Below are 23,726 nucleotides of genomic sequence, written 5' to 3' on the forward strand. Positions count from 1 at the left end.
TTATTTCAGTGATCATCTTTTAATGTAAAAATATAAATACTATAATCTTAACTATAGTGGAGTTGCGTATGCAAGTTAGTATAGGGAAGAGTTTGATCTTTATTATACTTTATTATATAAACTGAAAATTAAAATATATATTAAATAATGTAATTTTTTGGTCTGAAAATACATAGTCAATCCCACATTGGGTAGTTAGAACCTAACCAAAAATAAAACTAATTTTAACTTTTTAAAGTATTTTTCCAGCTTGTATTGAAATATTCAAACTATTGCTCGGATACCATGGATATTTTTGCAGTTTACACAAGCTGCAAAGAACGCACAGGCTGATCTTTGTAAACTGAGAAAAATTTTACGAATGTTTTACCGGGATTACGAAAAATATTCAAAATTAAAGATTAAAATTATCTCCGAAAGAATAGATTTTGTTGAAAAGTCAGCTAGAGATGCTTTCGCAAAACTTCATAGTAATATCCAAAAGAAATGTTGCATGTTTAGTGAAAAGCTTCCAAGGTATGGACCGGCAACTGTGGAACAGTTTACAGATGTAATGGGAAATCTTATACATCACTGTGAATATATGGAGGCATAATTGTCCTTTACTTAGTTTCAGCTTAAATTCGATGATCGAGCCTTTATGTACTATATCCAACGACTATGACGTCATTGATCAATATTGTATATACAAAATTAAGTTTTCATGAAAAATAATTAATAAAAAAAATTAAGTGCAAAAGGCGCTAGATCTAGAGATTTCCTTTAAAATGAGCCATTGAACAACTCTACGATGTTCCAGTGCCAAGCTAACTCTGGAAACAAAAGAAAGAAAAAAATATCCCGTTTGTGCAGAATAACGTGGTTAAAGTCAATTTTCTTGATTTTCAAGCTAATATATTTTCTTTGTTATTCAAGCCAAAGGGTGGTAAGTTTCCTTTATAGGGGTTTCGGACAAGGCGGTTCTAATGGTGTACTTTTTGTTTTGATCTGACTATTTTTCTAGGAGTTAGGGGTTTTTATATTTCTTAACATTGGACGTGATCGTCTCTTACTAGGTTGCTAGCTACCGCTGCACCCCGGAAACTTATACAACTCTTGCTCGCATATGAAGATATTAATTGTGAATGACGTCATAAGAGTGGGGTTAAAGCTATAAATTATGTTATGGTAAAATTTTATAATGATATCAGTTGCAACTGGGGTTCGTTCTACGTTATATGATTACAAACAGGAAAAAGCCTACCGCTTTTTCTTCTTTGAAATAGTAAGAGACGAACCTCAAAGAATCAAGTAGCAAACTAATTTCAATGTATGCAATGGTTTGTTATTCCTCTGATCGCGTTTTAATGTAATACTATTGAGACAAGTAGCTATTATTACTATAGAGTTAATTACCATGAACTGTTTTAGTGCTTCAAAATTCAAATATCTTTGAAAAGACTGCAGTATGAAAATACATCAAAAATGCTATTTTTTTGACAAAATTGATTCTACTTTAAAAAGTATTTTATTTTTAATTACAAAAGTGACTAGATGTTGCAATTGCCTTTAAAATGAGCTATTATACAACTCTCTATGATTTTCCAGTGCCCGGCTAGCTGAGCAGGAAAAAAAAGCAGAAAGAAAAAAATATTCTGTTTGTGGAGAATAACGTGGTAAAAGTCTATTTTCTTGATTTTCAAGCCAATATATTTTCTTTGTTATTCAAGCCAAAGGGCGGTAAGTTTCCTTTATAGAGGATTCGGACAAGGCGGTTCTAATGGTGTACTTTTTGTTTTGATCTGACTCTTTTTTTAGGAGTTGGGGGGTTGTATATTTCTTAACATTGGAGGTGATCGTCTCTTACTAGGTTGCAATCTACCGCTGCAACCCGGATTACAAACAGGAAAAAGTCTATGGCTTTTTCTTAATTGGTATAGTATGAGACGACCTGGCTACAACCTACAGTTATGACATCATTGATCAATCTTTAACATGATCAGCATAAAAATCCGATTCTTTTGATTTATCTATTGGTACCAAAATTCCGTTTTTTAAAGTTTCGGTTACTATTGAGACTAGTCGCTCTTACTATACAGTTTGTTACCACGAACTTTTTGATTGTTGCAAAAATCAAATATCTTTGAAAAGACCCAGTATGAAAAGACATCAAAAATGCAGTTTTTTTGTAAAAAGTGATTCTATTTTCAATTTTTTTGTGATTTAAAAAGGCACTAGAATTTTTAATTTACGTTAGAAAGAGCCTTCTTGCGACATTTTAGGACCACTGGATCGATACGATCACCCCTGGGGAATATAAAAAACAAAAAAAAAACAAATAAACGCACATTCGTGATATTTCTTCTGGAAAAAAACACTAAATTCCACATTATTGCAGATAGGACCTTTTTTCGACAATAGGGCAAATATTCCCAAACTTGTAACTTTTGATGAGTAAGATGAAACTTGATGAAACTTAAATATTTCAAATCAGCATAAAAATCTGATTCTTTTGATGTATCTATTGATATTAAAATTCCGTTTTTAGTGTTTCTGTTACTACTGAGACGAGTCGCTCTTACTACACAGTTCGTTACCACGAACTATTTGACTATTTTTAACTTTTGTTTTGTTTTTTGATTAAAATAGACACTAGAACTTTCAATTTCCTTTTGAATGAACCGTTTTGCGACTTCTAGGATCACTGGGTCGATGCAATCACCCCTGGTGAAATAAAAAACAACAAAAAAACACAAATAAACCCTCATCCGTGATCTTTCTTCTAGCAAAAAAAAAAAAAAAAAAAAAAAATTCCAGATTTTTGCACATAGGAGCCTGAAACCTCTACAGTAAGGTTCTTTGATATGCTGGATCTGATTGTGTGATTTTGATTAAGATTCTATGACTTAGGGGGTGGTTTCCCCTTTTTTCGAAAATAAGGCAAAATCTTCTCACTCTCGTAACTTTTGATGGGTAAGACTAAACCCGATGAAACTTGTATATTCAAAATCAGCATAAGAATCCGATTCTTTTGATGTATCTATTGGTATCAAAATTCTTTCTTTAGAGTTTTGATTACTATTGAGCCAAGTAGCTCTTACTGTACAGTTCGTTACCACTTTAGATAGTATAGTGATCAATGAGTATTAAGCTTGCAGTTGGGTATACATTATTTCTTTAATACCAATAGTATTGGAATTTAAAACTCCATCCATAAAGTAAGAGCAGTAAGCTATATACAGTATTCTTCAGACTTTGAATACTATTGGAATGGTAACTACCGCTGTTACCAAATATTGGCGTGGAAATTGTGCTGCACCACTTATTGGAGATGAACCTACGCTGACCACCACTACTGTACTGTAAATAAAGGGTAGGGCAATACCCTATTACCGTATACCCTGCTCCAGGGTATGGTAATGTGATCGAACGGTCAATCGGGCGAAATTCTTGGCCAAGGGTGCATTCACCTGGGTCACCCCTATTATCTCTAGCTATCTCTTTGGAGGGTTAACAGCCCCACTGTTGATATACTAGTGCCGGTACTTATAGCTAACTCTTCTCCTGATCCTGCCTGGGGTCCTGGGAAAAATAATCTCATACGGCTCTAGAAAATAGCTTACTTAAAGTTTCCAATGTCAAATCCGACAAAACTGACTACATTACATATCAACATAGACTCTGAAGTCTATCAACGAACAAACTCCAAAATCACTATTTTCATAAAAGGAAAACTTGTGTTGGGGTGGACCCCAGAATGGCAAGGACCAATCCAATAAATTAGAGTTCAAATCCAATGGTTTTTTTCGCATAGCATCATCTTACAATGGCCCAGACCAGGAAAACAAAATAGAATTTAACTTGAAAGCTAATTTATTGCAAAAGAATCTAGCTTAGCAACGAGACTTTAACTTTATCATTGAAAATTATACTATAGGTAAATATAAGCAAATGTAATTACAGAAAAGAAAACAGGTCATTTATCTGAAAAAAAAGAACAAGGGGTAGAATCCCAAAAAAATTCCATACTCCACTAGCAGTATTAGAGTAAACATGATACAGTACTTTTGATAAAATAGCACATACAAAATTATGGAGTATGATATTTATGGCTAGTATATGGCTTGCCACTGAATCAGATTACATTGTTAATTGTGATTCAAAAAATTATTGGTATTTCTAACTCCTAGCAATACTAAGTCACATTTGTTACATTTCTGCAAATTTTACGTATAAAAATACCGTTTGCTCAAAGCAAAGCTGTCAAAACGCAAGTTTTGCTGCTAAAGTGTCGGCAGCCTTCGGAACTCTGCTATTGGCAACTTTGGAACTTCTTGCACACTTGTTCTTATCAGTATTTATTGCCATGCTGCATGCTTATTTGAGGCTACCGCATTTCTTACATATGTGTACATGTGATTACTTGAATAAGCTTTGTTTTGTTTTTAGACTGAATTGGGCCATGGAACATTTTTGAGAGGCTTAGAGACAACAGCTACTTATGATCCAACTACCGAAGAGTTTGTTTTGAATACGCCAACTGTCACTGCTTATAAATGGTGGCCTGGTGGCCGTAAGTAATATGACGCCTATTTATTGCTGGTTTAGTAGTATTAATCTTTATCTAATGGAACTGTTGTTACCTTATAAACCTGCTTGACAAGACCATGATTGGCAACGCCTGATAGGCCTTGCAAAAAATATCTGCAGGAGAAACAGTTTCGTTCTGAATCTTCGTCAATAATTAAACAATTTAGTTGTTAACTCGTCAAAACTTTGATATGATACGTCTTAAGAAAAATCTTTTCTTCAAAAAAAAGTGATGCCACGTTCATTAAAGACAGTTTTAAAATACACTGTTTCTTCTTAAAACTGACTCTGTGTTGTGTTTTCAAATATCCAACCAATATTGTTGCTTTTAAAATCGTCGTTTATACAGGCTAACGCTTTGTTACTTTGCCCAAAACATCTAATCATTTATTTACGATTCAGTTCATGGTAAGAATAGTTTAGTTCTGGAAACGAATTTTTTTAACCTGAAATACGCATCAGAAATCGGTAGTATGCACTTAGCACATGTAGCTTGCCGTCTCCTCTGAGTTCCAACGTGCTGTATAGTTATTGCTTGCAAGTTACTCTCTATCATAGAGATGAAAACGAATTTTCCTTAGCCTCAAATGCATATCAAAAACCAACAAAAGGTGCACCGAGCAGTATTGTGTTTTCAGGCATCGGGTTTGAAGCGTGTTTTGAGCGGGTTCGACAAATTTGTTTCCGTGTTCAACCCAGCAAAACTTTAAAGCGTTTTCATCTTACGGGTTCCAAGCCTGTTGGACACGGGTTCCTCAAAATTATAACACGCCAGAATAGCATGGTTGAACAAGGGTTCTGAGAAGAGATTCGCCGGTATTGAACATGTCACACAAAACGATTTGCACAAGCCTTGTAAAACTCCGTGTTGGATGTGGGTGGCCTAAAAACAAGGTTCAGTAAAGCTTGCAAACCCGTAGTCACTAAAGATAGCTATTATTTAATGCCTCAAAGATAAAACCTGTTATTTGCTTTCAGTTTTGTTAATGCTAAGGACAATTTTGCTCTAGAAACAAATTTTTCTTTGCTTCAGATGCACATTAGAAACTAATAATAAATACTTTGCACATGTATCCGACCCATATCCTGAAGATCAGAGTGTACGATTCATCCTTACAAGTGACTCCCCATGATGGAGATGGAAACGAAGTTTTTTTTAATACATATCACATGCCAATAATAAGTACACAAATATCAGAAGCTGCTTGCCGCTTACTACCTAATATGACCTTGGTCTGGCTGAACACCCAATTACAACTTCCAAGTTTTTCACTTTTGGTCATCCTTTTGTGACGAGCTCTGTCTTTTGATTTGTATGTTAACGCTGAATTTATTAACTCTGAAATTATAAAACTCCAGGCTCTTAGTTCAGAATATCATTTTCTCGTTGGGAAACAGCTTTCTAAAAATCACGGGAGTAAGGATTAAGCTCCAATTTGTTGAGCATTTAGAGAACTTTCATTGTCAGTTTCGATCCCAAGCACCAGAATAGAACAATAGACTCAGGAAAATGCCCGAATAGGGAAGAAGGGATTTGAAGAAGCTCTCCTGTCGTATTTCTTTGTTTCATCTAATAGGCGAAATCGGAGTATTACCCACGCAAAACCCCGGAATGCCATTCTATTGGGCTTCTGGCTTTCTCAAATGGTTTTTTTTTGTTCTAATGGTACTCACAAATGTGGCAACCTAGCAAAAGCATCACTTAGCTGGGAGCTCAGGCATCTGGGAATTTCTTCCCACCTTCTTTTTTACGCAAGTTAGTCAATTAAAAATGTTTTAAGGACAAAAAAAAAATTAATTTATGTTTAATCCTATCATACAAGTTCACAATTTATCGTGTTGTGTTTTCAATATGCTGTTGCTGAAAAATTTGTTTCTCTGGAGATGATTTACCTAAATATTAAAATTGACCTTAGAGAACAAGCTTATACATTTATAAACATATTAAAATGATTATGTAAAATACTTAATTAGTTTCAAATCACCAATAAGGCAATATGGTAGAGATATTTTTCCTGTCGATCGTCTTTGTATCATTTTATAGGCCGAGTCCAAGTACAACTCAAAAAAGCCCCGAAAGACCAATCAGTTTCGATTTCCACCCTCTCGAGTGACTCTTTCTTTGTTTTGGCTATCGCAAAATAAATCACCTCTATTGCGCTTTCTGCTCCGATTTATTGTCGTAATATAGACTTGATGTCATGGAATTATTGCCTACTCCTTATACTATTGTAAGATAACCAAATATTGATTTATTAGGAAAAAACAGGTTTATTTGTAAGCCCTGATTATATTATGCAAGTTCAGGCTTGATGCGTCATATTTTGAGTGTGCTGTAGCTCAATAATCAATTTCTTTTAAGTTTTTAAACAGGAAACAATATTACATGTAAATTAAGAGGCTTTCAATTCACAATCAACGGTAAAAGTAAAAAAAATCTAGCAATAGAAGCAGCCGTAAAAAAGAAAAAAAAATCAGCTCTTAACTGCTGTGAGATAGAGAAGAATTGCAATTGAGATAGTGAACCCTTAAATACATTTTTTTTTATCTCTTTTTAATTTCAGTTTTACTCTACATTTTACAGGCTTCGCACCTTCTTTTTACTTTAATAGCAGGTTTATTTACTGAATCCTTCTTTATTTTTATTGCTCTGGCAAATTTTCTTTTCTTTTAGACTTGTGTTTTACTTTTTTTTTTCAGAATGGAGTGTATCTTATGGAGTTGGTTTATGGCCCCGTGTTATAGCTATTTGTAACTATAGCTATTTGAGAGATACAAATTTGCCATTTCTTTTTATTTTAATTATTTCCAAGTAAGCGGATATTTCGTTTATTCTTATCTCATTTCAGAATTAATGCGCTAAGCTTTTTATTTCAATTTTGAAGATATACATTATACACTCGTATTTTGTTATTCCATCTCTAAAAAAAAGAGCCATACAAACGCAAGAAGAGGTGTAGTTTTTTTGAAACTTTTTAAGTAGACCCGAGCCTACCTTGCCTGTCTACTAGAGCTATTGTTCTTTCATAGTACAGGTATAAGAACCTCTATAGCTATAGAGAAGAGCCTTAACATTCTTTTATTAAGAATACCATATGCATTGATTTTTTTTCCTACTATAATCAAGTTTTTTTTCGATCATTAATCAACTTATTAAGATACACTTCATTGCGAAAAAGTAAAACACAAGCTTAGAAGATAAGAACATTTTTCAAAGCAATAAAAATAATTTAACACCTTAAATAGCTTCACCAAGTTTGGTTCTGCATTAGCAATGTAATGAAGTGCATAAGTTTATTCTTTTCTTTTTTTTTCTGTTCATGGTTGTACCTGTAGTAGGTACAAGCTGGAAGAAGTAGGTACAAGTGAGGAAGAATTACCATTTGAGCTTGTTCATGAATGGGAACTCTAATTTTAGCTAATATTAATAGTACAATTAAACAAATAAAAAATTCAACTGAAAGTAAGGAGCTTATCACGACCATAAATTATTACCTATTTGTTGAAAAAGATTGTTTTTATTATTTAATTTCTAATAGTTTTTTAAATAATGCTTTGAAATCCGGATCCTCCATGGAAAACTCCCTTCTCCCACAAAAACCTCCTCCATGGGAAGATCCTCCCACGTAATCCCCCGCCAGAAATTCCCCTCCCCCCGGAAAAAATATGTTTAGTTCCCAATAACCAATACTATATGTAAACAATGGGCAAGGTTCGTAGCTGGCAGCCCTTCCCCAGGGGGCTGTGTGGGGGCAAGTCATCCTCAAAGACATAGTTATTAGATTTTTCCACAATGTCGAATAAAATGGCTATCTCAAAATTTTGAACAGGTGACTTTGGGGAAAAAAGGGGCGTAGGGGGGATAGCTACCTTTCAGTATTTTTGTCACTAGAACTAAGTTCTAGTTCTTTATATTTCCTCTGGGATTTGATTTTTTCTTTTGAAAGGGCTCTAGAACTTTTGATCTCCAATCAAATGAGTCCACTCCCGATCTTCTAGGGTCATTGGTTCGATACGGTCGCCCCTGGGGAAAACAAACAAATAAACACGCATCTGTGATCTTTCTTCTGGTAAAAAAAAAAAAAAAAAAAAAAAAAAAATGCAAAATTCGACATTTTTTACTGTAGGAGCTTGAAACCTCTATAGTGTGGTTTTCTGATATGTTGAATCTGATGGTGTGATTTTCATTAAGATCACTTGATGTTTGAGGGTGTTTACCCCCTTTTTCACAAATTGGGCAAATTTTCTCAGGCTTGTAACTTTTGATTGGGAACATTAAACTTGACACATTTTGTATATTTTGAATAACAATCAAAATTCGATTCTTCTGATGTATCTGTTGTTGTCAAGACTGTTTCTTAGAATTTCGGTTACTATTGAGCCGCGTTGCTCCTTACTTACAGTTCGCTATCACGAACTGTTTGCAAGTCTATTGCGAATTCAAATTTATATGGATTCCGAAAAAGGTATCATCATATGAACATTCACGGTACCATAATAAATAATTGAGAAATAATTGAAGCTCCATTTCAGTGTTTCATATTTATACTTGAAACAAGAATAGAAAAGTTTTGTCTAAAATTAATCTACCCGACATTTGAATTGGGGGCCGTCGTTTTTCTCCCGTGGTAAATCACCCTCCCCCCCCCCTAGAAAAATTGTACCCCTCAGAAAACCTTCCCCTTGAAAAATTTCCCCGATTAGAAAATCCCCCCGGTAAACTACCCATGGGTAATCGAGCAAAATTGAGCAGCCACAGAAAAAGTACAAAATAGTATTTTGGTTTCCAATCACTTTCGACTTAAAAAAAGGTGGGCGACCAGAACTTCTAATTTACGATCGAATGAACATCCTCCAAAGTTTCTACGACCACAAGGGGGACTGATTAGGGGAAGCCCCCCCCCCTCCCAAGTTCATTGAGTTTAATTTTACCCATCAAAAGCTACGAGCCCGAGAAAATTTTCTTGGTTTTCTAAAAAGGGGGAAACCCCCCCCCCCCTAAAAAAACTCAAACGGTCTTAATGAAAATCAAACCATCAGAGTCAGCGTATCAGAGAACGCTACCGAAGAGGTTTTAAGCTCCTGTCGATAAAAATGTAGAATTTTGTATTTTCTTGCAGAAAAAAGATCACGGATGGGAGGTTTTTTTTTTTTTTTTTCGTAAGTGATCGTATCGAACCAATTGCCCTAGAAGACCGGGAAAGAGTTCATTCGAATGGAAATAAAAAGTTCAATTGCCCTTTTTAAGTGACCAAAAAGATTCGAGAGCACCTAGCCCCCCTCCCATGCCCTTTTTTCTCCAAAGACATCCGATAAAAATTTTAAGATAGCCATTTAATTCAGGATAGTTGAAAGGTCCAACAATTATGCTTTTGGTGGTGAGATAGCCCTCCATAGTCCCTGATGAAAGGGTTATACGTTACGCAATTTGCCCTTATTATTCACATATAGTATTTGTTATTCGGAAATATACGGACATTTTTAGGGGTAATTTTCTGGGGGAAGTGGGGGACTATTTTCCACGGGGAGAATTTAAATGAGGAGGAAAGTCCCCGGGGGAATTTTCCTGGAGAAATGTTATAAGGGGGAGAGAAGAAGATTTCCTGGCTTGATTTGAAAAACAGTCAGAAATTTAAATTAAAAAGTAAACACACTTTTTTCAACTGAAGGTAGGGAGCAACATTAAAACCTAAAATCAACAGAAATTATTTTGTATATGAGGGGGATGCCCCTTCCTCAAACCTTGCTCTTTACGCTAAAGTTTGCAAGTATTTCATTTTGGAATAAGGAGTTCTGCCCATTTTCGCTCTGAAAATGTGAACATATTTTCCTGGGACTTTCTCCTATATTGTTGAAGAAGGGTAGCAACTGTCCTTCAGGGGCGCCAATTAGGGAGAGCAGGGGGGCCATGGCCCCCCCCTAGACTTTGAAAATTACCTTCTTATTTATATTTCACAGCTATTTTCTATTTTAGCTATTTGCTATATTAAACCAGCAACTGGTCCAATAAATACGACCAACAAACTGGTGCCCTAATTATATAATCTTGTTTTGAACTGTCTAAGAGCGAGCGCGTCTACACTATTTTATTTCCGAGTAGGGTTCATTCAAAACTAAGCTTCATGTGGTCAGTACCCGTTTTGTTATTATTCTTGTGAAGAATTCGTTGTAAACTATGAGTTTTGTATATTGCCTTTTTTAGTAGCTGGGAAAGGAAATGTGTTCTAGGGTTTCAAGGGGGCTTTGTTCAGCAGATTTTTGACGTTGTTGAATAGTTTATGGGATGACTAGTCCCAGTGGAGTGTAAGGGACTGTCGTGAACAGGAAATATAAGTGATTGGTTTTTGGGGTTTCTAAGTGGGGTAGTTTCACCGTAGAGTATGGGAGTGATTTTCTAAGTGATTTTCTACGTGTTTCTTCAGTTCTTCTCTTGCCGTGTCTGAGTTAAGTCCTTGTATACAACTCTTTTAAATATGAGTAAAAAGCGACAACAAACTTTGGATTTTTTTTCGGTGAATATGCGGAAGAAAAATGAAGAAACTTTAGTGCAAGAAACTGGCAATAGTGTCAGCGCCCAAAGTCTCGGGTTAGTTGAGATAAATTCCCCCACCTGTGACAGAATTTCGGAAACAAGCGGAACAATAAATGGCTCAGATCAACATGAAAGTTCGGTCTGCATCGCTGAACCCCTTGCAGGTTCCAGATCTCAAGAGGTTCAGGAAAATAGAGATCATGTGAAGTACATTTTTCGTGCTATTTGCTTTCTTGGCCGCCAGGGTCTCGCTTTGAGGGGTCATGACGAATCAGAAACATCTGCAAACCGGGGTAATTTGGTTGAATTGATGGAGGAAATGTCTAAAGGTGACGAAAAGCTGAAGGCCAAGTTACAGCGCCGATATGGTCACTATTGCAGTCATCAGTACCAAAATGAGGCAGTTACACTGATAGGAAATGCCTTGCGCCAAGATATTATTTCAGAAGTAAAATCAGCTAATTACTTTGCTATTCTTGTCAACGAGACAAAAGACGTTTCTAGAAAAGAACAATTAGCGATCCTACTCAGGTTCATATCAAATGGAAAAGTAGTGGAGCGACCAATCGGCTGCTATCACATGCACAAATTAGACCTTATTAGACCAATTAGACCAATTGGACCAATTGCACAAATTAGACCAATTAGACCTTAGAGAGCTTATCCACCTCGATTTGTGAAACTATAGAAAAGCTTGGTGTAGATTCGATGCTGTGTATTGCCCAATGTTATGATGGCGCATCTGTTATGAGTGGGGAATTTAACGGAGTTCAAGCAAAGTTTAGAGAGAAGGTACCTCATGGAGTTTATGTACACTGTCACGCCCACAGATTAAACTTGGTTTTGACTGACTGCCTAAAAAATATCGGCGAACTTTCTGAATTTTTTCTCTGTGGTGCAAAGACTTTACGCATTTATATCATGCAGCAATACTCGTCACGAGCTATTTGTGGAATCCCAGCGTATTAGCGGGCAAACATTCTTGGAGCTAGAGAGGACTGTCCAGACTCGCTGGTTTTACGCAGTCCGCTCTTTTTCGAAGGTGAAGGCCAGATTTGATTGTATTGTTGCTGTGCTTGCCGCAGTCTCTGATAGTTTCAACGGCGAGGCAGCGTGTGAAGCAAAAGGACTACTGGACAAAATCAACTCTGCCTCTTTTGTTTCAACTTTACACATAATGGAAAAAGTATTAGTCATTGTAAATTGTTTATCAGAGCAACTTCAATGTGGAAGTTTGGCACTTGTACTGATTTCTGGAACATATGAGACACTCCAAAAGCTGAGAAATGAAAACGAATGGAACAACTTGAGGAAAAACATATCTGAATTCTTGGCTTTAAACGATATCCAGGAATCGAAATCTCCACAATCAAAAACCAGTGCTCTAAGCAAGAGAAGTCAAGCCATTTCCATTCGTCTCAAAGACTTTCTTTCAAACTCAACAACCGGTAAACGCAATATCAGTCAGCCAGTTGAATCAGACTGCGGTAAACTTCTGTACTTTGAGGTAATAGACCGTTTCACGAGTGAGATGGACCAACGTTTCATGCAGAATCCTCTGCCCGACGCTTTATCTGCCTTCGAGCCCTTAAGTTCCGATTTTCTCAATTTTTCGAAACTGGAAAGAGTTATGTTTTATTATCAAGGGATTCTCGATGTCGATGACTATGCCAAAAAATCCTAGCTTTCTCTTGCAAAGCTGCATCTGTCAAAAAGTGATATTTCAAAAATGGATCTTCTTCGAGCTATCGAAATCTTATCCGACCTCCAAGTTGCCTATTCTGCATTGCTAAAACTGATGAAGCTAGTTGCTACTTTGCCTGTGACCACTGCCAGTAATGAACGATTCTTCTCGGCATTAGGGCGTGTGAAAGACTATCTGCGATCGACGATGGGAAACGACAGACTCAGTGATCTCATGATAATGGCCGTTGAAAAAGAAGAGGTAAAGAAACTGGATTTGGATAGATTAGTTGACAATTTTGCCAAGCAGCGACCTCGCCGCTACCCCCTGTTTTAGGTATGTTTTCTAAATGTTGTTCTTTTTTTGCATCTTAATTAAAAAAAAATCGAAAAAAAAATCCTTGCCCCCCCCCCCCTACATTTTCGTGAATTGGCGCCACTGCTGTCCTTCCGAAATATCTGTCTTGTTTCTTCTAGTATTTTCATTGGCCGTATAAAAACCCCATTCTCGATTTTTTTTTTTCTTGGTTTTTTATTATTTGTTTACTTAAACTATTGCTTGTTTATTTGGAATAAGTAGTTTTGTCCATTTTCGGATTTTTGCTTGGCATTTTTTTTTTTTTTTTTTTTTTTTTTTTTTATAGGTCTTGTTAAATTTCATTTTATTACCCCTTAGGATATCTGATAGATGTTTCGACGTACCCATCTTGTACTTTCTCTGTACTCTTTGGCTGTTCCATTTTGCATATAGGGGAATTTTGCGTGGGAGACTTCCCGGAGAGATTTTCTGTGGGGATTTTTTCGCGGGGAGGGGGAATTTTACAGGGGAAATTGTTTGGCTGTTCAGCCAAAAAAAAAAGCAAAAATATTTTTAACAAAGAGCAATTTAAACTAAAGAAAAGTCACCCCAGAAGCCCAATTTATTAGCTGTTCCTGTTTGATTATGCTTTACGGATTGTAGCCAAAGTGTTTCTCTTGTTTGATTTACTACGTTTTAATTCATATTGTTAAGCGAAAGTATATATAAGATGTAAAAAAATGAAGTTATATTTGTGACTGAAACAGAAACTTAATGTTTTAGTTGGGAAAACGGCAAATCACGCAGTCGTAATGGCACAGTTATGGACAAAAGGAAAGTGTCATGGTCCACATCCATTTCTGGTACAACTCAGGGATACTAACACTCACGAACCTCTATCAGGTATTTTGCAGTTTTTTCAGTTGTAGCAACAGAAATATAGAAAATAATAGCTGTTGAGGTAAAAATTCCAAAAACATTTTTATAAAAGGAAAAAAGTAACTTCTTCCAAGGTGTACAAAATAACTCGCTTCAAAAAAGGCGTCGAATCGAAGTGCACAATTGAAATCCCTACCGTTTAAAGTCCTTAACTAAAGTTTTACGGTCCCCCGCAGTGAAGAAAAAAATACATTTTGTCAGGGGTTGCACTGATGTGTTTCTTCTTTTCTCCAGTGCTAACAGGTTTTTGGACTAGAGAGATGGGTAAGAGCTCACGAGAGTAAAGTCCCATAGGGGCACCAAAATGACACTTGGTAGTGCGATTTTCAAAGTAGAAACATGGTAAAATCCATAAATGCCCCATTGAAGTTGCCATCGTTGAAAATTATTAAATGGTGACTTACAGTCCCTAAACATGACTGTAAGAGTAGCTGAAATCCAGTAAAGAATGATCACGGCCCATAATACCTAAAATTTATGACTCTTGTGTTCAAAGAAGCGATCTTGTGATAACAGTTCCGTAATTGACACTAATTCAGATACAGTAACTTGTTATTCAGATTAAACCAAATACCAAAATCGTAGTTGCAGCAGTAGCTGCAACCTAATAAAAGAGCACCAAGGTCTATAGTAACTGAAATTTAACCAGTCGTTTTCTCAAAGATTTTGTAAAAAAAAAAATATTTTTCAATTGGCATTCATTCTGAAATGGTTCTTTTTCTTTCGATTCAACTGAACCACAATTTGTAATTATACAAAAAGATTCTGGGAATTCCGAAAAAAGCACAAAACCCCTCAAAGAAGACGTAAATCCCGCATCCAGAGTTTACACTCCCCCATATTGACTGACAAGGAAGACCGCATTTTCGCATGGATGCACTAATGCGTCCCTTTTTTTCTTCTGTCGCTTAGTTTTTCCAGAACGGTCAAAAAATCAAATAGACGATCCTAGACAGATGGATAAGGGACCATATGAAATGGAACGTTGATTGTCAAATAATTTTAGTAAATTGGCACTTAATGCACCACGTTTTAGGGCCTTATGGCCTTATCCAAAGTTTCAATTTCGACGTCACATGAAAGTATCGCCATCCTTTGGAAAAGAAACAAAAACAAATTATCAGATGTGCTATCAATATATGAGAGTCGAATAGAAAGTATTTACTATTCCTTTTCGTCAAAAGAAAGGAGGATAGAAAGGAACCACAATTTTTTTATGGCTTGGAATACTAGGCCCCTATTTTAATCTTTGAACTATCCAGACCTTGCTCATTTTTCAGCTGTATTTTCAACTCATGAAAATGCATGTATTATTTTTGGCTATTTTTTCACATATTTCGCTTTTACTTTTCAATTAATTAAGCTCTTTAGAATTTTTAATTAAAATATTGTTTGAAATTTAAAGTAATATTACCTCATTATAAAAATCTTTTTCTATAGATTACTCACCTAATCCTGTTTGGGGAAGTAGCATCAAAATGTGTGACTTTCGGGTTTCATATCCGAGACGGAATGAATTAGAAATTTGGAAAGTATACCATTGTAATTGCCGCCGCTACCGTTAACCAAAGTTTTAGCCTAAATACTGGAGTTTAGATTGACTGCATGTAAGAGAGTTAGGTCTGTAACCAGCAGCAAACACAATCAGTCGAACACATAATGAAAAAAAAAAAAAAAATCAATACATTCAAGATGGCAAATTATCGAAATTGGCCTTGCCTTGCATTAGGTCTTGGTTTCTCCTGAGCTGCCAGACGCACCCAGGGTTCCTGCAAGAGATACTTGTTGTTCTTCATATGTGCTGCTGCCTAGACGTCTCCCCATGGGCGTAGGCAGCATATTGTCTAGGGGGGGGGGCAGTCGATAGTGTGATGAAGTTTTATAAACTGCTTTATACAAAACCTCTGCTTTTCAGCCATATCTAATGTAAATTTGAAGGTCTAGGGGGGGGGGGGCAGCTGCCCACTCCCTACGCCCATTCGTCTCCCCACTCTCAGACATCTTTCACCATACGGATGATATGTCCCAAGAAGTGCGTTCTCCGTTGGTCTATGACATCCACAGCTGGTGCGACATAAAATGAACTGTCTGACCAGTAACGTGGTCTCTCTGGTTATTATTGAATATCCTGCGAACAGTTCTTCTCGAAAGCAAGGATCTTCTTTTATTACTGCTGGTTTAGATTCTAGCATTCAGAACTATACAGGAGGGTTGAAAGGACATTACTGCCAAAGTGCCTCATTTTAAGTTCAAAAAGTGTATTCTTCTGGTCGCCAAGCTGGCTTTTCTCCATTAAAAGCTCCACTGGCTTTCCCAACACTAGATTGCACCACTTTTTCGCATGATCCGACTCGTTGAACTTTCAAGGTATCTAGATACCACCTGCGCCCTTGCTTTATCTACGCAATTCATATCCAGTGGTGAATCGCTTGTTGCCAGGATTTTTGCTTTTGTCCGAGTTAATCTTGAGTCCCAAAAGAATTGATCTCGGATTATGTTGAGAAGATCCATGACCCTGCCGTTGTTTGCCGCCATCAGGGTGATGTCACTAGCGAAATCAAGATCTGTTAGTCGTTTGCCATAAGTTTGGATGTCAATCCTTTTATAACTTTAATAAATCAAATAATATTAACATTTTGATTACTAAATATCAGTATATGTATATTAAGTTGACAATGCACATTCATTTTTATTTTTTTCATTAAAGGGCAAATTTTGTTTTGGCGTTGGGAAGGCATAGGGGTTTTGAGCCCAATTTATGTTAATTTCTGCTCGTTTTGAGTTTGACTCGGTTATTTTGTAATTTCTGTTCGTTTTGGGTTTTATTTATTTATCGATGCTGATTTGTGGTAGTTTCACGTTTGGTAGATTATTTGATTTTATTTTTGCTCATTTTTTGTTTAATGGAGTTCTTTACTTTTCTTTGAAAAATTAATTTTGTGGAAAAAGTTTTTTTTAATTAATTTCTGTTCGTTTTATATTTACATAGTATTTTCAGGGAAAAAGAAAATAATACGTTACATCTGTTCGTTTTTTTTAGACTTTATAGTTTGACTGGCTATTTGTATGCTGGAGAAAAATTTTCAGCCATTTTTAACAACATATACCCTTTTAAAAATCTGGAAACAAATAGTAGTGTTTAATTTAGTTTCACACCTCCTCTAGTTAACCTGAAATGGAAAACTTGATACCATTCACAAAAAAATCCGTTTACTTTCTTAGGAGGGGGATTAGTTGCCCTCCAATTACTTTTGACTATTAAAAAGGGCATCATCCCTTTCTATTTTCAATCGAATGAGCCCTTTTCGAAGTTCCCACGACAACTCCTTCGATACGAAGTGCCCTAGTCTAAACAACAACAACAGCAACAAAAAGTAATACATTATACCCACATCGATTTTTACTATAAAAATGTCAAGCCTTACAATCACTTTCGACTATTAAAAAGGGCATCATCCCTTTCTATTTCCAATCTAATGAGCCCTTTTCGAAATTTCTACGACAACTCCTTCGATACGAAGTGCCCTGGCATGGAAAAAAAAAAATAAAAAAAATAATGCATTGTGCCAACATCGTTCTTTACTTAGGCAGCGCGATTGCGTTGCCTATGATTACATTGACAAATTTTTATTGTTTGATGCAGTTTATTTCATGTTTTTGCCTTTGAGTGCTTTTGAATGTACCAACCATTTATATTTTAATATTCTTATATATTCTGTATAAGCGGTCACTATTTTAACCGGGAAAATTGACTCTTGGCATATATTAATTTTGTTTATGACTCATTTTATTTATTGACCTTGATGCAGCACATGCTGCTTTAATATTTTTGTGTTGCTATTTATTTGTTTTTTTTATCCTTGTTTTGTGTTTTCTTTTTTTTTTTGAGTCATGACACGCTCATGTTAGCTCCAGCGATTGTAGAGAACAAATATATTCTGTATTCTATGAACCAGCATCCTGTTTTTTCGTGGGTTTTTTGCTTTCAACAAAGTGCCGGTTTTGTTTAATTCTGCGCATTAAAGGTGAAATAAATGTTCCTTTGAGCTTTTTTTTTATAGATATATGTTGCATAGGCTGCGAAGCAATTTATTTCTTTTTTAGTTTCTGTTTTGCTCTTTACTTCCGTCAGGAAACTTTTTTTTTTTTTTAATTGTGTCGCCGGAGGAGCACTTTGGTTTTGTCCTCCTTGTTTTCTCCTATGCCGTCAATTCCAGTTTATTACTTGAAAGTGGTAAGGTTCTAACCTCTGAGGTTTTTGTGGAAAGTATGAACCTCATACCGGACTGATTAATATGAGACCGTATTTTGGAAAGTTGTGTATAAATCTTGCCTAAGGCCAGATAGGATGGTTTGTCCTTGTCCTTGAGCAAACTGAGGGCAAGCTGAAGTGAAGTTTTATATTTACTTAAAGTAACAACTAGAAAAATTAAAAGAGTTTCCCCACAACTTTTATACGCTATTTCTGATTGTGATTTTCTTTGAGTTTGTTAAGTCATTTTCTGTGTTTAGGAGTGAGGTAGAGGAATGTTAGAACATTTGCCTCCTGAGCTTTAATGGCTTTTTCTTTGCTAAAGAGATGAAATTTAAAGGGGGCGGAGATGAGGAGGGAGGCAAACATTTTTTTCTTTCCAATCAGCCTAAGAGTTATTGCTCTATGAGCTCCTGTGGCACAAATGGCCCTCTAACCTGTAGTGGGTTTAAGGGGGGGAGTGTAGCTCCACATCTATTTTTGGTAGCTTATGTTTAGTTTAAGTTTGGCTTGATTACTAAGTTTAGTTCCTTTTTCTTCTATTATTTATCCATAGTAATATCCGTTATAAGTTTGGTTTTATTGTTCATTATAATTTCTTTTTGTGTGTTTTTTTATGGTTTCATGTGTTCATCATAGCAATTTCTGTCCGTTGTACGTCCCAAAAACTTAAATCACTTTATTTCTCCTCGTTTGTGGTTTAATACCGCTCTTAATGTTCCTTTGAATTTTTTTTTTTCGGAAACGTTTTTTAAATTAATTTTTAAAAACGTAAAAAATATGTAGCAAGTAAATATAGTTCCTATTTTGTAGCTGTCCGAATTCCAGGAACCTCTAAGATTATCGCTAAAAAGTATGCTTTAATTGAGCTAAATCATAATCTCTTTTAATTGCGTCAGGGATAATTCTGGTTAGTCTTGTGGTCTAAGTCCTTAAACTTCCAACAAATTTATTCTTTTCTCTTAACGTACCCGGGTACTTAAATGTTTTGATTAGTATAGCACGGGTCGGCAACCTTTCATTGTAAAAGGGCCAAAATTTTACATGGGGATATTACGCGGGCCGCACTTAGGTCACATGCCATTATACTGTAATATAGCATTGTAGGTATACTATGATGATTAGAGTATATTTACAATATTTATATACAAATATTTTAGTTTCAAAAATAAAACGCTTAATGTATATTTTTACGAAATTTTCTGTAGTTAATGCAATCAATGAGATTTCTGTTGTTGCATTTGACTTACCAGTATTTGGGGTGAACAGTTGAGGAAGACTTTATCTAACAACAGAAGGAATGTCATATATTATGAAGGTCTTCCCAGGATTAGACAATATCCAGTTATCTGCAGGTTTGTTGTATTTGCACTTGAAGTGAAAGTACACACATACATCTAACCCCTGAAGCTTGTGGCCGACGTGTAGCGTGACGCCTGAATCTTTTGCAAACTGGACAAATTTTAAAGAGATGTGAGAGTCATGGAGACTAATAGAGGTTTATAGAAGTTACAAGATTTGTATGGTTTAAGTCTGGTCAAAAATAGAGGGAAAAATAGATGTTTAAGGAGTCATGGTTATCTAAGATTAGAAGCTTGGTGCTCTCTTGAGATGCATGTGAGTATATCCGTTGAGGGGATGATTATATTTCAAAAATAGATCTTTATTTATTCAACCTGATGGTGAGGCTCCACGTGCTGAGTTTTCTGGAGCAACAGTTAGTATGTGAGGCTGAAAATTTTCCTTGGAAATAGAGTAGGGTGGTAAATACTGACTGCTTATAGAAACAGTCCCGGCCATGTTTATAGGGACACCTCTCTCCGAGGATGTTGCCTTGTACACTATCATCTGACCCTTCAACCTAAACACCTTAGGAGGAACGTGAACAGTGGTCACAGAATTTTCGTCACGGTTATATAAGTTACTTGCAGTCAAAGGAAGCTTTTCTGGATCTGACTTAAGATTTGAGAAGAACTATCCAATGTTGACACTGTTAAAGCTCGTTGTGTGACCCAAGCTTGTTGGTTTAGGCTTGGGTAGTGACAGTCGTTGATTTTGAGCTTAAAAGCCTGCCAGCCAGTCTACCCCTGCCTCTTTGGAATTGCTCCGGTTTTGAGTGATTGTCTTATTGTTTGCTATTGCAAAGTAGTTGATGCAGTCAAAGTCACATGCAGTGGCAATTGTAGTTACAACTAGGTGGGTTGTAGTTGCAATCAGTCACAGTCACAAGTATTTGCAGTTGCAAGTAGTCACAAACTGCAGTTGCAAAGTCCCAAGCAGGTTCAATTTATTGCTTTCAGCTGTTCCTCAGATATTGTTCATATGCCCTTTTGACAACCTGCATGCATAGAGTGCAGTTTGATTTTGTTCAATATACACTGCAATATCCCCTGGTTGTTATATCTTAATAACATTAGCCGTTCCACATTTATTGCAGATAGGCCATTTTAGCATCCATATTTAGTTGTAAATCCCCCTCAACAGGTCCTGAAGTTTCAACATAATACCTTCATCTGTTCTTAAGATCCTGTAATATGCCCTTATGACAGACTTGGATGGACATAGTGCCTTTTGATTTAGTTCAACGTCCTCAATAATATACTCTGAATGTTCCAGCTTGCCTCCCCTTTTTTTTCTGGTATATTGCACAAGCACCCTTTTGGCAATCTGGATATGCATTGTACCTTTTGACTTAGTTTTACTACTCCTCTAGTTTCTCTGAAAGTTGAAACTTAATACCTTATTCTGTTCCTGAGACATTGTATCTGTGCTTCTTTGACAACCCGGAGGTACTTAAACCTTTTTGAAGAAAATTACCTTTAGACAAAAAAAAAACCCTCGATTTTGTAGATGGGTGTCATCTGGTACATACTAGGATATGTCCCAGTGTGTACCATTTTTTTCCTGATACACTATATACCAGATGACACCCATCTACAAAATCAAGCGTTATTTTTTTTATTCATAATATTCTGCCACAAGATGGCCACATAACATGACCACATAATTTGGCTTGCATTTGGTACCACAAACACTAAATTTTACCCAACTAAAATAGAATAAACAAAGAAAATCTAAAGGCAAAATATATATATATATTTTTTTTTTTTGGGGGGGGGGGTCCCAAAATTTGTGGTAGGTCTAGTAAAAAAAAAATGCAACATACCAAAATAATTGGTCTCTATGATTAAACATCAAACTAACTATGCTAAATGGCGTTTATGGATTTTTTCGAGAATACTAGAAGACGAAATGCTAGATGGCGCCCCCTTTCACTCCGCTGTGTATTCGTATGGTGTGTATTATGGTCCGTCAGGTGCGTAGGGGCGAGGATTCTGCGGGCCGCGCAAAGACGCCTCACAGGCCGCGGGTCGCTGGTTGCCTACTCATGTAGTATAGCAATGCATGGATTTTAATTTATTTTCTTTTTGAGTTGTTTTGATCTTTATCACAGGTGTGATAGATGACTCTGCTAAAGTATTTATTGTCAAAGTTTAAAATTCCCTGGGATAAACACCTTAAGTCTTTAGAGAACAGCATAGGATACTGCTCTTAACGGTCTTAATTTTTTAAAGTTAATTATATTTACAAATATTTACAACTTTATATCCGGTGCCATCGGTAGCGATGATGTGTCGCTAGTTCTGGTAGTTAATAGTCGTAATATTTTATCTCATCTTTGCCTGCTATATCCATGAATGTGAATTATGTATTTACTAATTATTTGCACTTTTTCCAATGTTTATTTTCACAAATTATTTTAGGAATCGACGTCGGTGAAATAGGACCCAAGATGGGTTTAAACACCAATGACAATGGCTACCTTGGCTTCAAAAGCCACAGAATTCCCAGAACAGCTATGCTGATGAAGTATAGTCAAGTTCTTTCGGTAATATTTGTTTTAGGTTTTTTTTTTTAACTACTTACTCATAGTAGGAATAGTGGTATAACAATTTATTTCGAATCAAGTACGAAAAATCGATCAGCAGCACACCGAGAGCTAAGCTTGCGAGTTTGTCCTACTACAAAAGGCCAAATAAAGAACCTACTAAATAAAATTCAATGAAGTTTCAAGAATTAAATGAAATCACGCACCGAAATAAAGTTATAGATAGATAGTTATTAATTCATTTTCACTATAAGCCTTCAGAGAAAGAGAAAGAAGGGATACTAATGGCACCTCCATCTTTCAACCCAATCCTTTCCATTGACTTGTCAACCACAGCTTCTCCACAAGTCTCAAAAATATATCTAACTCGGCTAGATGAATAACATTTTTCTATTGTCGCTCAAACATTCTTGGTATGTTACCGTTAGTAATAAGCTAACTTCTAGGAGTGGTATTGGTTTATTCTAATACCTTACTATACTAACTAGCCTATTTGCTCTTTCACTAATCAGCCCCAAATCACCCCTAAAACCAAAGCCATTAAACTTATCACTTAAATCTAACAGTGTCTTCATAAAAAAAAAAAAAAAAAAAAAAAAAAACTGAAATGAATCCTCTCTAACTGATCTCCCTTTTCAAATATCAATATTTCATCATTATATACTGGTCTTTTGTTACTGACAAAAACCTTCTTCGTTAACTTAATGCCACTTACGCTAGTGTTTTTCCAACTGCTTCTTACCACACTCCACATTGCCCTTCGGCCTCCACTCACAATAAGGTCAACATGACTGCTCCACCTACCTTTCAAGGAAACCTTGCATCCTAAATACAAAATCTCGTTAAGATTTGTAACTCTTTACGATTCATGTAAGAATTTTGTAATGTTCCACCTCCACTCCCAACAATACAACGGCTGACCTGTTAACATTTAATTTAATATTAAACTCCTTTTAAGCAAATAATCATGGGTAAAATTAACAATCTTTTCAGCTTGTTTCAAATTTCCATGACTAATAGTAATTTCATCTGCAAAAAGTAGTGTAAACATTTACCTGATAATTTTACAACAGGTGCTGACTCATTTCTAAAGTAATCCCTTGTACTATTAACAAATAGAGAATATAGCCTAGGTGATAAGCTACAGCCTTGATGAACTTCTGTGCTACTTTTAGTTACTATATAAAACTATTTTCCTGATGGAACTATAGTCTTAACTAAGTTATACCTATCTACCACCATTTTAGCCAATCCTATTTGTAGCAAACTCCTAATGAGTAGCTCCTTTATCACTTTATAGGAAGCTCCTTTCGGGTACAGAAAAACTACACATAGTTCCTCTTTTCTTCCTTTATTATATTTTTGGGTCAGCACACATAAAATGAAGATCTGATGCACCGCACTACAATCCTTCTTAAAATTTGTCTTAATATCTATAATATTCTTCTGCGACTCAAATCATTTGTCTAGCCTCGGACATAATATATTAAAAAAAGTTTACTGATGCTATTCCAAATACTGTAATTACTGTGACCCTAGCTTATCTCCTTTCTTATGTTACTGC

The 23,726-nt window shown here is 35.9% G+C and overlaps 1 protein-coding gene across 2 annotated transcripts in view; it reads left to right on the forward strand.

The window, feature by feature from the left end:
- Nucleotides 1-23,726, forward strand: part of ACOX1 (acyl-CoA oxidase 1) — a 207,211-nt gene that overhangs the window by 159,742 nt on the left and 23,743 nt on the right. For both annotated transcript variants that reach the window (XM_089089661.1, XM_089089660.1), the window contains exons 5-7: nt 4,429-4,552; nt 13,866-13,985; nt 22,038-22,162. In XM_089089661.1, the coding sequence (XP_088945787.1) occupies nt 4,429-4,552; nt 13,866-13,985; nt 22,038-22,162 (369 nt within the window). The remainder of the gene's footprint in view (nt 1-4,428; nt 4,553-13,865; nt 13,986-22,037; nt 22,163-23,726) is intronic.

This window comes from Artemia sp. Qi Xiang Cuo, chromosome 5 (genome assembly GCF_049724085.1).
Source record: "Artemia sp. Qi Xiang Cuo chromosome 5, ASM4972408v1, whole genome shotgun sequence".
NCBI classification, from domain to species: Eukaryota; Metazoa; Arthropoda; class Branchiopoda; order Anostraca; family Artemiidae; genus Artemia; species Artemia sp. Qi Xiang Cuo.